Source organism: Anarrhichthys ocellatus, unplaced genomic scaffold, assembly GCF_004355925.1.
Source record: "Anarrhichthys ocellatus isolate YVR2014 unplaced genomic scaffold, GSC_Weel_1.0 scaffold6, whole genome shotgun sequence".
NCBI classification, from domain to species: domain Eukaryota; kingdom Metazoa; phylum Chordata; class Actinopteri; order Perciformes; family Anarhichadidae; genus Anarrhichthys; species Anarrhichthys ocellatus.
This window is the reverse complement of record NW_022280036.1, coordinates 3594140-3609366: the sequence shown is the minus strand read 5'-3', so window position 1 is coordinate 3609366 and position 15227 is coordinate 3594140. Positions and strand designations below refer to the sequence as shown.

Sequence of the window (15227 nt, the reverse complement as noted above, 5' to 3'; positions counted from 1 at the left end):
TTTATTCGTAATACTATACAATTACTTTTTTATGACTTTTTCGACATACTACACTGTCATTTTTTTTCCGACATACTGTACTGTGACTTTTTTTCCGGACTTCTTTTGACATATTATACTACGACTTTTTCGACACATTATACTGACTTTTTAATGACTTTTATCAACATACTGTACTTTGTTGTTTTTATGACTTTTTTCGACATATTATACTACGACTTTTTTCTAAATAAAATATTTTTTTTATGACTTTTCGACATACTCTATGACTTTTTTATCCCTTTTTTGACACACTTCACAATTACTTTTTTATTACTTGTAGTCGCCATGTTTGATTAGCCTACTTGTCAGGTTGCACGTCTTATTTTAATGTGTTAAGCCGGGTCAGATTTTGTATTCATTGAGAGATTATTGCAGTTAATGTGTTGGTGGCAATGCTAAGCTTTGCAGGTTCACGGACAGTTTGCAAAACTGGAAACGTGCAGAATTTAGGAAATTGAATTGTGTTTACTTTGCTGCATATATGCATATTCTGTTTTTCTTTTACTTTTGAAGTACCGCCCACCACACTGTCAAAAACAGAGCTAAAGGAAGAATAAATGCACTCACATTCATCACATAGCATGAGCACAACCCAAATGAATGCTAATGTTGATTTGTATCTTCTGGATTTATAAATAGGCTACTGTTTGCTCACAATTTCAATTCAATATATTTATACAGCCCAAAGTCCCAAATCACAAATTTGCCTCAGCAGGCTTTAGCCATGTTAACTTAAAAGGTGACGATATGTCAGTGTAACTTCGTCTGCCCCAGAGTGGTTATCGGAGGTTTATTGTTTTAATCCCACTACCTTTCTGTCGAACTATTGTCAGCTGTCAAGCTGCAGAAGTGCATTTTAGTTATACAACCTAAAATCTTGAGGGTCTTACTCGGTTTGCTGTCAGCTAGAACAACAACAATGAGTCTGTATGTGTTATGACAAGAACAACCAGGTCTTTAACCATTCAAATGAGCTGGTATTAATAGACAGCATGATGTTTTCAATTGCTTTTCCAAGAGGCATTTACTGAATCAACACCAAAGGGGTTTTGTTTATGAATGTGATTCATTTTCAAGTGCGTGGAAAAGATTTTGAACGCTGCCTTATGGCACAGAACAGCTAGGTATATGTTGAAGAAGGTTAATCTCATTGAGAACAAACAGATGTGGGAAGTACGACTGCATTACTGTCGCAGTCTGACAGATTCAGAACACGTCTCATACAGGACACACTTTGAAGAAGCTCTGAAGCAGGAGAAAAATACAAATAAATTATACATCATCCTTTAAAAAGCTTCTCAGGTTCTCTTTTTGAAACATATTTCTTAAGTGCACAGGATCCAGGGGTTCGCTTGGTGGAAGAAATCCACTCAGGAGACTGTTGTCATGGCTACAGAAGATTTTTTTTTTGCATTAACATAAAAGAGCTTTCATACCTTCCCCTCAGATGGTTGTTAAGCTACCTGGAATTAAAGTGGGTCAAACTGAAACTGGAATCAAGACCCGCTGAATGACCGATGCCCAATCATTTCAGTCCTCTTGAGATGTAATATTAATTATTAAATCGGTTTTAGTGAATGTAAATAGCATTTTTAATTGGCTAATAAAAGGAACACAAGCAAACTATGAATGGAAATAAAGCCAGGAATGAATTATTGAGTCTGATTTGCACCATGTTAAGGTCTCTGGCTTTTTCTATGTTTATCCTAAGAAACAGAAAAAAAAAATCCTGATTAGTTTTCTCTTGTTGCTCCGGCGCATGTTATAAGCAATCAGAAGAAGGCGAATGTGATAAACATGAAGACACAACTGAGATATTCCTCTGGGAGATGGGACACTAGGCCTACATCCCTCCGTGCTCCAAAGAACTGAATAAAATAATCTACAGAACGTCAAAATGAATTCAGCAATCCAATGTGTAAGTATGGTATGCATGACTTGCTACATGATGGGTAAATTATAGCAAACATTTTTCAGTAAAAAGCCCAACTCTTCAGGGAAACGGTTGCCACAGATTCAACATTTTTCTAAATCGTATTGAAGCCATGTACACATACACATTCAATGTCTTGCTTCTGCAACAAATGCAGAAACATCCTGACCAAACATTTACAGTAACGACATGTCACACTGAGTCAAGAAAAAATGAATCATCGAAAAACCTTCAGAATAATCTTTTTTCCAAGTGTGAACAAATAATTCCTGTTTTTCCTCATCTCAAATTGACATAATTTGTTTCTTGTTCCCAACATAAACATTTAGAATGAGTAAACATTTTTTGATTGGTGAAAAGCTAATGCAATATTGATAGTGGAATACACTGCATGAATATTTCTGAAGGAATAAATAAGAATAGGGCTATAGAACACAATTTACTGTCAGTTTTGTGCGATCTGACTTAAATTACTGGTTTTCAATCGAGCCAGATGGTGAACAGCTCTTGAGATGAGACTACAATGCTTCAGCATTGTAATAAATGAACATGTAGATAATAGAAAATATTTACTTCAATAGCAAAAAGTACCGTATTAACATTTTAATTTAGCATTTCAAGAATCGGAGTCCTTTTTGTATCCCAAAAGTAATAAAAAAAGCAAATCTCGTTTCTTAGCATCCCCGCCTTGAGGTGTTTCACCACAAAATTGGCTATTTGACAACTTAAATCACTTTTGTTGATTTTTGTACCAGTAAGTGGTTTTCTTCAAAATGAATATAGGCTGCTAAACTGCTCTTTCATAATTCCATACTTTATTTGTCTTAAAAACCTTGATAGCCTTCATGTTGCCAACTGGTTTGCGGCACAACCCACCATATATTTCGTCTCTGGCCGCAAGGGCAGACACTGACATCAGCCCCCCTGAATCCGCCTTTCAGCCTATAGTCTGACTCAGTAGCCTTGGCTAAATCACAATCACGGTCCCGGCCAGAACTCAGGGTGTCCGCAAAGCGCTTGCTGGGGCCCTGCAACATTTCTATCTGGCCTGTGGGGAGTCGCACATCAATTGCTCTCAGCTAAATGCACTCACATATGAATATTTCAGCACAATTTAATGTTTCAGCTACAGCCCCAAAGGAGCAGAACATCAATTTGTGAACACAGTTCTCTTGGAGTTAAAAGCCAGGCCGGATAATACAGTATGAAAGGCGCTGTCAATCAAGGGCCCTTTTTTTTTTTCACTTGAGAGAAGAAAGTACGCCCCTTTGCCTCTGCACACAGGCAGCTTTTCAAAGTTTCCTCTGGAAAGTAACTGACTGAGGCAGCAGCAGGCAGCTTTTGGTTCACCAGAGTGACCGCTTGATTTGCCAAGCTCGGCCAGTTTTCCCAGAGCTCTGGTTGTCTGCCATTTGGTCTCCACATGCTCACACACACTCATACATACACAGCTGGTGGAGGGAGTGGGTCAGGGAGTCGTGCACCTGCTGTCCTGTTAATAAAATACCCCAAAGTGATGCTGAAACCTCTTCCTTCACACAGCAAAGCTTCCCTCAGGTGTGAGAACACGAGTGCTTTACAAAACAGGCAGATTGTGACACAAGTGAATTAATCAGGTGGTCAATAAGCAGAACACTACGGTGCACAAGAATGAAGCCTTGACTGTTGTGAACATGACAGAGGAAATGCAAAAAATGCTCTCAATTGAGAAGTTGGAACCAGAGAATGGTTATCAAATGATAAATCAACAGTCAAAAAATGTTTGGTCTTCGACTAATCTAGAAATCAATTAATTGTTTCAGCTCTAATTCAGGTAAAAACACAAGAATTAAGTTTTAAATATCTTAAATTTAAAATGTAAACTTAATAAATGAGTTAATACACTGCTCAATAAAACTGACTAAATAACATTTCTGTTTTAACAAATGTTAAAATTGCAAGTAAAACATCAGCAAGAAGCAGCATCAAATCAACAACGCTTGCATTAAATTGCATTATGACATAAGGTGTTCCTGTTGTTTTCTTCACCCCTAACACAGAAATGTAGTTATTTTTGCCTCATACCAGTCTGGTAAATTTGAAATAGTCACAGCAAAATCTGTAGTAAACTGTAAATAGTGAAAGATAATACTTTTTTCTTGTCAGTTTGCTTTTAGTGGACAAAGTGTTTAAAGACCAACTGTTTCAGTGTGTGATAGCGTTGTTTTGGCTGATCCACACAGAGATGCTTATTTCCTCATTTAAAGTGACACAGCCTCTTGTTAAAGCTGCTGATAAGCAACAAGGCCGCCGCTCTGTGCTGATGAGAGCAGCCGATAATAAAATACAAGACGTACATTTGTAAAATAAAACAGGCGACTGACAGTTACACTGACGTGGTAATAGTGGCACAGATTCTTCAGCCTAACAATGCAGAACTGACCTGAGGCACACATAAAAAATTAATACTAATTATCGTGTGAATACTGCATTAACTCTGAAGAATAATGAATTATAAATCTGCAACATGGTTCCCCTCTCAGAGCGGCCGCCCTTGCATGAGGATGTGATTTTCTATTTTTCTCTGTCACACAATAAATAACCACGCATGCAGACATACCATCACTGTTGTGATAAATAAAAACTATTTATTGTGAAATATGCTGTAACTCAGTGCTAAAAGTGATACTTGACCTATTTTGCAAAATGATTTGGGGAGATATCTGTTTACACATTTTTAATATCTTATAACCAGAGTGCTTATATTCATTTCACTTTTGGCTGACTCTGGACATAAGAGCGGTCGCAAAGCACTTAAAGCTAACTTACTATTGGTTCTGGTAAATCATTTAGAGCTTTAAAACAACCATTAACTGCATTTCAAGGGGTTTCGAGGTTAAAACGTTGCTTAGGGTAAGAAAAAAATGAAAATCGAATCATTCAAATGTGTTCAAATTAAAGTATTTAAACACTACTATACTGCAGATTAATACAGTCATACACTCAGTGATTTTAGAATTGTTTTAAATGATGCTACTGTGTGCAGGAATTAGCCTGAAGTCTTTTGAACAAGACACGTCAAGTGTGATAATTGCAGTTAATGAAAAAATACAATATGTACCAAAGTGAGCAAGATCATGACTGACATCATATCTACTTGGAGAATATTGCTACTATAATATTCATGAAGATTTGTCCTCATTTCTTCGGGAATATACCAATATTCATGGACATTTGTCTTTGTTTGATTCGGTTGTCATGACGTTCATGTTATACAGTCCTATCGTATGTTCTTATTGTCATCTAACTGCATTCAGATTGGATCATTTTATATAGGATATATTGTAGTCAATCTACAAATAAATAAATGAATATACTGTTAAAAGAATTACATAAATCAATAAATATATAATTGCTGAAAAGAATTGCTGCTTGAAGTCTAAGTTGTGTTTTCAGGATTTTCAGTCATTTAATTGATCAAAATACAACATTTAAGATCATTTGGTGAGAGGAAAACAAACAGTGTGTTTGTGATTTATGACTCAGGAAGCTGCATCATCTCTAGAAGCTCTCACTGCATTTTAATAGTGGAGGACGATTTTATAAAACTCTCTCTCTTTCTGTCTCTCACACACACACACACAGACACACACGCACACACGCACACACACACACACAGACACACACACACACACACACACACACACACACACACACACACACACACACACACACACACACACACACACGATCACAGATATGCAGACAACGATGTACAGGCCAGTGCACAGTAAAAAAAAACAGACAGAAATATCACACTCTCACACAGGTGTGAAAGAAGAAATTGACTTAGCACACATGAAAAACAAAATACCTGCATCCTTCAGTTTATCAGCCAGCTCAGACAGCAGCTGGAAGTGGTCACCACTCTTCAGGCCTCGTCCTGAATTAAATAAAATGAGAATAACAAAAAAAAAGGTTCGCAGAGCCGAGGAATGAATTTTGATTCCCACTGAGACCACATGTTGTAATGCTGCATGTCCTCATGCTGCTTCAGGTACAACTTTATGTACACATGCTACAGTGTGTGTTTTTCTAACACAATAAGCCTTGATAGACTGAAAATGAACAATTTGTGCACACAAACATACTTCTCAGCCTGCTGCATAATATGTGTTCCAAAATTGGCCTCAAAAAGGTTTTCCCAACTATGATATGATGGAAATGATAACAACAACAAAAAGTATTGGCAAATGAAATATCAAATCCCTTATGTGTAGCATATCCAAAAGGGCTAATGCTTTTCACTTAAAAAGAAAGAAAGACGAAAAAGCCTTCAATTCTAGACAATGGAACTTACAGTGAAAGGTCTTATTGTACCTCAAGATACCACTTTAGCACTGGTGAGCTCAGGTGTGTCACTCCTGGTTTAGAGGTCAGCTGGAGCCATTAGGAAAGGCCCTCAGGAAGAAGGAGAAGGTGGGGAAAATGTGAATACAAAAATAAAAGATATACATTATACAGCACTCTGTAGTGTGGCTTTTAAGTTCTAATCTTAATTTAACAGTGGCTAGACAATGATGGTCAGTAAATAATGGGTTCTTTAATTAAAAGCAAGTCTGTCCTCTATCTGATGTGATCATTCATGTGATGATGAGACTGATGATCAGTATCTCTTGGTTTCTTTCAAATAATTGAAATCATTTATTTGTTCACCCATGTAAATGTCCACATATTAAAAGTCATCTTAATTAGGTACATCATTTAGCTGCAATTGAAATTGTCACCAAAATATTTGTAAAAATTACAAAAAAAAAAAATCCATGGCACACAATGTGAAGATATACAATGTTCAGAATAAAGTCTGATTTCACCAAAGAATTATTTGAAAAAAAAAAAAAAGTATAGTTACAAAACAAAGCAGTACCCTGTTCAAAAGCAACACATCCTTTTTTTATGAAAAAAATGAAGTCACTCTAACGGACATAAACAAATTGGCACGACTTCAATAGAATGAAGCCGGGGAGTTGGAAGGCATTGGAATGGTGAATCTCACAACAAAGGCAAAGTGCCGTAGAACCCTAAAACATTCAAGAGTCACTGTGAAAAGTTCAGTAATGCAGCCCAGGAGAGCCCCCCTGAATTCCAAACAAGAACATTTTGCTCTTGCCAAAGTTTAAGTGGATAATTTCAGTCACACATATATATTTCATGAGGTTAATGGGCCTCATCAAATTGTGATTAGAGATTCTTCAGGGAGGCTTTTATGCCAGAGCGACAGCTAGGACGGCTTTGTTTGATCTAGCATTCATTAACAGGTCGCAAACAATAATGCTGCATGTGACATTTCCTGTCGCTGTGTATTGATACGGTATGAAACACTCGTAAACTTAACCCCTTGACCGGCAGCCTTAGCAAAACATTGAGTGCACATAATTTATCTATATTCAATATTTGATCCGTCTGTGCGGGCTATGCATCGTGGGAAACGCTGTATACAGTACAGCATGCATAAATAAGCCACAGCCTCAGGATCAAAACATTGCCAAATGGTTTGAATGATTAAGTGCACCACACTCAATGCATGCTTCTACAACATTAATCAGGCCTTGTCTATGATACATCGTTATGATGAGTTATCATAATGTTGGTTTCTAGCTTATCCTTGACGCAAAAGTTGCAAAGAAAGATAAGCTAATGTGCTACAAAGAACCTTGAGCAAATAGTTGGATGGTGTTCAAGTGGTATCCCTTTGGTTGGTGTGCCTTTCCTTTACATTTTCATTGTTTACGCCACTTACTGAATTTATCGCAACAAGAGGCTAACCAGCTTACATGGTCCTGACAAAAAAGTCTTGGCATTTGACGTCAGTGATGTCTGAAATAGTAGCCACGTATCCAGCTCAGCAGACACTCTGGGGAGGAGAATCTGTAAAGGGAAGCACAACATATTTAGGCTTACAGCACAAAGCTCTCACAGATCTTTAGTGACAGTGACTGAGACTATAAAAGGTAAAGTAATGGTTATAATGAGCTCTCCAAGGGCCGGGTGAAAAGGTTACGCCAAAGCATAAAAGAGGTAATACTCTGTCTAGTTTTAAAAGTATCTGCAACAAATGTATTTTATATTCAAGCCACTTTAACAATAAGAAATAAAAGTGGCTTGAATATGATACTCTGAGAAACACTATACTTACAAATTAAAGTGACTGATGCAAGTGAGTGAGTCACATTGAATTAACAACATACTGCACCTTGTACTACCAAACAAAGTAAAGCCTAGAAATAAAGATCAATATGAGCTGTATTAAAATACCTAAGATTTAATTGAATGCATCCTAATTCAATTGAAATACCATTAGATGTTTGAGCTGACAGTTCTATTGAACAATCAGACTACAGGATGAAGTCACTCATTAAAAATACATTTTTTTGAGATGCATTAGGACATGGAGACACAATAGTTAAAGCTGCAAAATCCAATATGCATTGTATAATATCGGATTTGCTCAAACACGCTATGAATTACAGAGATTTACTAAATTTGATATTGAGCAGATGAATTTCAGTAGACAACAACATTCACAACTTTCTTTTGCAAACTAATGATATTTAGAAAACTTTTCAACATTTGGAACTGTATTTCTTTCCTCCTGCACAGATGTTGGGGAAGTTAAACTGATTTGAAGTACTGCAGCCAAAATCTGTTGAATTCCTCTGTGTTGTTGTTTTTGGTATGAATGATGTTGTGCCACTATATCTGCTGGACTGCTTTGACCTTACCTTACTCAAAAGTAGATAAAAGCACTTCCTGCCATTTTACAAATGACCTCAGTGAGGTTATGCCAGGCCATTCATCCTAACTGAACTCATACCTTCATGTCAGTGTGTTGTAGCTCAGGTATCAGTTTTTGTTTGTTTGTACACTCTGGCTGCTAGGTCGCTTTGATTTTGAAATGATGGATTATTCTCCACATCAAACAGTGTCTCTGTAAACTACAGGAGGAGCCTGTAACAACACGCGAACAGAAGATATACAGGAGATGTACATCTGCAGTGCCCTTGAATAAGCAAGACAGCTGCAGGTATTCTTTGTGTCCTTGTATTCCTGCTGTTAGTTTCAGGTCCGGTGGAAATACTGCAGGCCTACAATTGGTACCAGCTTTTAGGCATGACACAGTACTTCTTCCCTCACTTGTGGCCCGCCTGTAAGAACTCATTTAGACAAGTATTAAAAAAAGATAAATAATAAATTGTACTAGAATATTGACGTTAACTTTCATTTGGGCAGTTTGGCATGACAGACAAAAACCTGCATTAAGCTTCTTAAATGTCAATTTAAAATGTGTCTGACTGTCAAAGGCCAACAGCATTTTCTGTTGGCAGGAATACTAAACTGCATAATAACTGCACATAGTGACCCTGTCCTCAAACATACATGTAGAACAACATGAAGATACAGTAAGTAGTCTGCTAACAGAGCAGCTGGTTGAGCTTAAGCCAAACAAGGCCACAAAGACATTGTCATCATTTCTATTGATTATATTGAAAGGGTTATTTGTACTCGTTTTTATTTAAAATGTATACCTGACACTAGTGGTAGACTAATGTCTAGACTAATTGAAGATGAAAATTATAATAATCGTCATAATCATGCTGCCTCGTAGTTACCATGAATATTTAGTTTGGTACTCATGCAATGCATTTGACAGCTTTGCTGTTAATTGGCTAAAATACCCCTACACTAAATTAATTAACCATTTTGTGCCTCAACTCACCTATAAAACAGCATTGAGGGACAAAGCATACAAAATATAACCCTACAAGAATACACAGCCACGCCGGTAGTTAACATCACCTTATTTTTGCCGCAAAATAACTAAATTAACAGACACATTCGTGACTTAATTACATTCAGATATTTGAACTCACCATTTTCCCCAAACTCCTCCTCTTTCATGTGATTATGTTTCACAGGTTGTCTCGAGAGCAAACTTTTAGTCCGGAGCAGTCCACCGTTTTAAGCAGGAGAAGCCTATCTGGTGTGTGGCTTTCAAAATAAGAGTCATCATCATCATGGCATGAACAGTTTTTACAGTTCCCCTGTGTAATAGCATATCATATTGGTTTAACCATGTCTGCAACAGAGGAGAAGAGACTGTTTGCTTGGTTTAACTACATTACATGATGAAGGAGGAAAAGAGTTACCACAGTAAACATTGGCATTGTGCAACTGTTTGTTTATTCAAACAGACCTAGCATGTCAATGGAAATGCATATATATATTTTTTAAACAATATATTGTTTGTGAATCTTATGAGTGGAATACAGATTTCCATTAAGACTTCAATGTGATACAGAGGTTTAGTTAAGATCTTTAGTTTTCAAGCTCATATAGAGAGCCATGGAAGAGATAAATGTCATATCTGATGTTTAAATGTAGTTCTGCTTTTCCTCCAATAGATGGCCTTGTTCTCGAGTAGATGAGAAACCTGGAGGGACAGAGCAGAGAAGACTTGTCGACTGTCCTCAGATCCTTTTGAAATTATGTCCAAAAAACAAATTACTGTACGATTTATCGTTTGGGTTGACTTTTTGTTTTTAAATAAGAAAATATCAAGGCCGTAATCTGCACTAGTTTTGCCTCCAAGTCAAAAGACCAACAATGCGACTCTTGGGTTCTCAAGAAATATCAGTTTCTCATCATGACATGATTTTGATGTTGAACCAAGATATACAGCACAGCTAAAATCTCAACTTTAATGGAAGGGATATGAAAATCATTCGACAAAAAGTTATCTGTGAGTATCTGGGGAGGACAGTTTAACAATCAATAGACATGTGTTATGGCCCAAATAATACACTGATATTATAATTACTGCCAATAATCTGTTAGTGCTTCATTGGGTGACCAAGAAACGCAACCTTTAGGCTTATTTAACAAACAAAAAAAATAGATTTTGTTTTGGTAAATATTTTGATATATTTGTAAAAAAATGCTTTGCCACATTTTTTGGTTTACCTATGATAATAATGATACTGATGATCATCCCATCAGCATTATGCAATTGATGTGCATCTTAAAATCTTGATCAAAATGGCTCCATGGTGTTTCCGTTAAAACATTTGTTGTTTCCAAGCTTTCTTTTATCATTGTTAGATGAAACTAAATATGAACCTCTTCATTCTGAGTATCTGGCAAAGATAAATATACGTAGATCGGACTTTCATTTTATTTTAGAGATTGAGAGAGTGACGCACTGGGGCGATTGGTGAGTCCCCTGTTGACGTCATGACGTCAGAGCAGCAGAGTGTGGGACCTCGGCGCGGCGCCCCCACCCCCCTTCACCCTCCCAGTCCGGAGAGACACACGTTATCAGGGAGGCAGCCGAAGGGCCAGTCATCTCCTCGCATCTTTTCTGAATCTATCACAATCCCCTTTATCCGTCCTGTATGGTGGATATTATTTTCAGCTCTTCTTTCTTGGGTGATATGGGGGATCATTCCAAAAGTAAGTAAGCTAAACTGCTCGGTGGAGTTTTAAGTGGCAGACTTTGTGTTCGTCGAGGTGGTATTAAGGGCTACATGATATATTCAGCAGTGCACCGACTACTTAAGTTATTTTCTTAATGATGCATAGAGAATAGTAGCCTTTTATTTATCTGGCTGTGCACTTTGGATGCGCTTTAAAAAAAAAAAAAGTACAACCATCCAGTGCTTTGTTTGACGAATGCTAGCAAAAGTCCTCATCTGTTACATAACATCAAGACGTATCCAGTCTGCAAAATAGAGGAATTTACTGCAAAACTGAAACATACTGGATTTACTACTACTTTTTTTTTAACGAGTAAATGCTGTAATTGTTTGTGATAGTGTGTTTATTTGGCTGCGTTTCAGTGTGCTTTAAATGTTGTTGTCTCTTTGCAGAGAAGTCAGGATTCGCGATGTGTGTAGGATGTGGAAGTCAGATACATGACCAGTACATACTGAAAGTCTCTCCCGACCTGGAGTGGCATGCAGCCTGCCTGAAGTGTGCAGAGTGCAGCCAGTACCTGGATGAGTCGTGCACTTGTTTCGTCCGGGACGGCAAAACCTATTGCAAAAGAGATTATGTAAGGTAGGAGTTTGGAAATATTCTCTTTATATGGGCTGGATTATGTTTAATCACATCAAACGTAAATTAAACATATTTAAATACAATAGGAATCAATATTATGAAGAGGTCAAACCTAATTCGAAAAAGACTATTTGGATATAAAAAACAGAAGACTTTGTAGCACAAAGCCTACGTTAACTATTCAGTTTACAATATTACAAAAAAATAAGAAAACACAATCCACAGTATTTTGTTATTCATTCAAATTACAAATAAATTATAGCAGTATTTAGATAGGCTCATCAACTCTGAGTTGTCATCTGAACGTTTCTTCGTTGTTATTTATTTTACATTTTTTCGTAGATTTTTCATTCTCTGACAATGTCTCCCTAATTTTCCAGGCTGTTTGGAATAAAATGCGCGAAATGCAATCTGGGATTCAGCAGCAGCGATTTGGTGATGAGAGCCCGGGATAACGTGTACCACATCGAGTGTTTTCGGTGCTCGGTGTGCAGCAGGCAGCTGCTGCCGGGAGACGAGTTTTCCCTGCGGGAAGACGAGCTGCTGTGCCGGGCGGACCACAGCCTGCTGCTGGACAGGAGCTCCGCAGGAAGCCCCATCAGCCCCGGACACATCCACTCCAACAGACCGCTGCACTTGGCAGGTCGGATTATCATTAATATTATTATTATTATCATAATTATAATATAGATATTATCTGTATCTATTCGTTTTAGAAAGTGAAATTATTCCTATAACAACAGAAAATCATAAAATCGGCTGTCTGTTTATTCCTGAATATAAACTCTTCAGTTTAAAGAAATTAAAGAATGAAATTAAAGAAATTCGCATAGTTGACAACTAATCAAACACATAAAAAGTAAACGTTTGTTGAAAAATGGTGAGTGCTTGAGTGAAAAGCGAAATGAAAAATCAATATAAGGTCAATGATTAGTATTTTTTTGTTGTCCTTTAACATCCAGATAATTTGTTTTGTGATTGTCTGCTTGGTGCGTGTTTGTGTGTAAAGTGTGTGCTGCGATGTTTCTTTAGGCTAATTTCATAATTGATCTCATTAGCTCTTACCTGCTCTGTTACCATTATCTGAATAATCTGGTATAGGCCTATTTGACTGTGGCAGCGTGCTTGTGTGTGCGTGTGCGTGTGTGTGTTTGCAGAGCTGTCATCCTAGGGCGCCTGCCAACAGAAAGAGAACAAAGCAAATAAGTGAATAATGTTCACCAATTGCCTGCTTTAAAGCGCTGAATTCAAAATACCGTACACAGATCAGCCCAGTGTCACCCGCAGGATTTCTTATTTCAACTGCGTTTTTTTTTTTTTCCAAATCTAATTTTGTTGCAAGTATAGGTAGGCCTACAGATTTAGGAAAACAATCTCCTCCTGTTTAACGACGATAGGGTTAAGGATTATTATAGGCTGGCAAGAGACAACAATGCAAGACGTGAGCGGTTACATTGCAAACGCAACCTTCAACAAAAATCATGTACAATGTAAGTTTAGGCTATCAAAACTCACGCAAACGTCTTTTACATCTGAATATTATGGACCAGAATTTCGTTCTAATTTCCATGTAATATGTAAATTTAGGTAGATTTTTATGTCATAGAAACTTCCAATAAATATTTTCCTTTCATTTTTTAAAGACTATTATTTACCTGAGCCTTAAACATTTATGTCTAATATATCATAACATTTCATGTAAGGCTGATAAATATAATCGCGTAAAACAAGACAATCCAAGAGATGTAAAAGGAAAAAACAGCGCAGATTGAGATGAATGGGCTGCTAAGTAATTGTATCAAAGTTTGAAAGGCTTTCTGAGGCCTCTGCACAGTTTCTCACGGACCTTTTTTTCTTTCCTCCGTGCTCAGCAGACCCGGTCACGGTGCGGCAGGCCCCGCATCGGAACCACGGCCACAAGCAGTCGGAGAAGACGACTCGGGTGAGGACGGTGCTGAACGAGAAGCAGCTCCACACGTTGCGGACCTGCTACAACGCAAACCCGAGGCCGGACGCTCTGATGAAGGAGCAGCTGGTGGAGATGACGAGCCTGAGCCCCAGGGTGATCCGGGTCTGGTTCCAGAACAAGCGCTGCAAAGACAAGAAGAGGTCCATCCTGATGAAGCAGCTCCAGCAACAGCACCACAGTGATAAGACTGTAAACATCTTTGTAAGTTTGACCCTTCGATTACTATTATTCATTCATTCATTCATGTATTTACGTGTTTGCTTGGTCTTTTTAAACCATGACCAAGATACACGTGTTTTTTTGTTTCTCTTTGAGGCCAGCATACGTCTTTAGTGACAAACAGATGGCAGCCATAATAACCTAATACCGTAGTTTATGTTTAGTGTTGGTGGTTGTTTGCCTTCGTTACTCCACATTCTTTCTACCATTAATGTGAATCACTATCAGCCTGCAATTCTATTCTTTTCGAAACTTCACTTCTGATAGTTTACTTACAGTAAAATGACTGCTCCAGTTGGCTTCGGTGCTATTCTTTATTCAAACTTTAGGCCAATGAATAATGAATCAACTGCTTTGGCTTCAGTTGCTTGACCTGAAAGATAAAAAATATCCTCTGCAAACAGGCTTGTTCTACATCTTGGAAACATCTCTTGCTTTGACACTGTAGTTCAATATTTGCTCCGCCCCCCAAGAGGAAACTTTTTTTGGGGGAAAAGTGCATTTTTCCCCCAAAGTTATCATTTATCATAAATGGCAGATGAAAACATCACTTTTCAATTAAAAAAAAGTATTTTTGAAAACATGTGTATAGGTGTCATGATGAGAAAGCAGTTCTTTTCAGTATTTTCAGAAGTGACAGACGTTTTCTTGCAGGACACAGACAAATGATGCTGTGATTTTACCATTATTTTGTCAGAACCTGCAGGGCCTCACAGGGACACCTCTTGTGGCCGGGAGTCCTATTCGACATGAGAGCTCTATGCAGGGAAACTCAGTGGAGGTCCAGACCTACCAGCCTCCATGGAAAGCCCTTAGTGAGTTCGCCCTGCAGAGCGACCTGGACCAGCCAGCCTTCCAACAACTGGTGTGTGTGTTTTCAGGACAGATCACACACAGACATGCACAGCACACCACAACCTCACTATCTATCTATCTATCTATCTATCTATCTATCTATCTATCTATCTA

At 37.8% G+C, this 15227-nt stretch overlaps 1 protein-coding gene across 3 annotated transcripts in view; it reads left to right on the top strand.

Moving 5' to 3' along the window:
• The first annotated feature begins 11330 nt into the window (after positions 1 to 11330).
• LOC116383149 (insulin gene enhancer protein ISL-3) overlaps positions 11331 to 15227 on the top strand; it is a 4225-nt gene continuing 328 nt past the window's right edge. The window contains exons 1-5 of one of the 3 annotated variants that reach the window (XM_031846749.1): positions 11331 to 11464; positions 11881 to 12070; positions 12451 to 12713; positions 13945 to 14240; positions 14956 to 15123. In XM_031846749.1, coding sequence (XP_031702609.1) covers positions 11407 to 11464; positions 11881 to 12070; positions 12451 to 12713; positions 13945 to 14240; positions 14956 to 15123 — 975 coding nt within the window. In that variant the 5' untranslated portion in view covers positions 11331 to 11406. Of the gene's footprint in view, positions 11465 to 11880; positions 12071 to 12450; positions 12714 to 13941; positions 14241 to 14955; positions 15124 to 15227 lie in introns of those variants that run through there. The other 2 variants (XM_031846748.1, XM_031846750.1) reach the window with 2 other exon arrangements.